At 66.8% G+C, this 253-nt stretch overlaps 1 protein-coding gene across 1 annotated transcript in view; it reads right to left on the bottom strand.

Moving 5' to 3' along the window:
* LOC104529376 (homeobox protein EMX1) overlaps positions 1-246 on the bottom strand; it is a gene marked incomplete at both ends in the record, with an annotated part of 2,420 nt that extends 2,174 nt beyond the window's left edge. The window contains one exon of the mRNA XM_010173669.2: positions 114-246. Coding sequence (XP_010171971.2) covers positions 114-246 — 133 coding nt within the window. The remainder of the gene's footprint in view (positions 1-113) is intronic.
* Between the last annotated feature and the right edge of the window lie 7 nt (positions 247-253).

The raw sequence follows: 253 nt of genomic DNA, 5'->3' as shown, positions 1-253 counted from the left end.
AGCCGCAGCAACAGGTTTTCCCTCCGGTTCTCCCTCAGCCTTCCCGGTTAACGGACCCCATGTTCCCTCCGCACCTTCTCCGCACCCTCTCCGCACCTCTCCGCGCCCCTCACCTTGGAAGCGGTGCCCGAAGAAGCGGTTCCGCAGCACCCAGGGGTAGAAGTTGAGCGGGTCGCGGTGTTGGGGTCCGAAGAAGGAGTGAGGGGGGGGTAACCCCGACCCCCCCAGCTGTTGGGGTCCGACTGGCAGCGCC

This window comes from Antrostomus carolinensis, unplaced genomic scaffold (genome assembly GCF_000700745.2).
Source record: "Antrostomus carolinensis isolate BGI_N321 unplaced genomic scaffold, ASM70074v2 scaffold29428, whole genome shotgun sequence".
Lineage (NCBI taxonomy): Eukaryota > Metazoa > Chordata > Aves > Caprimulgiformes > Caprimulgidae > Antrostomus > Antrostomus carolinensis.
This window is presented reverse-complemented; position numbering and strand designations above follow the sequence as displayed.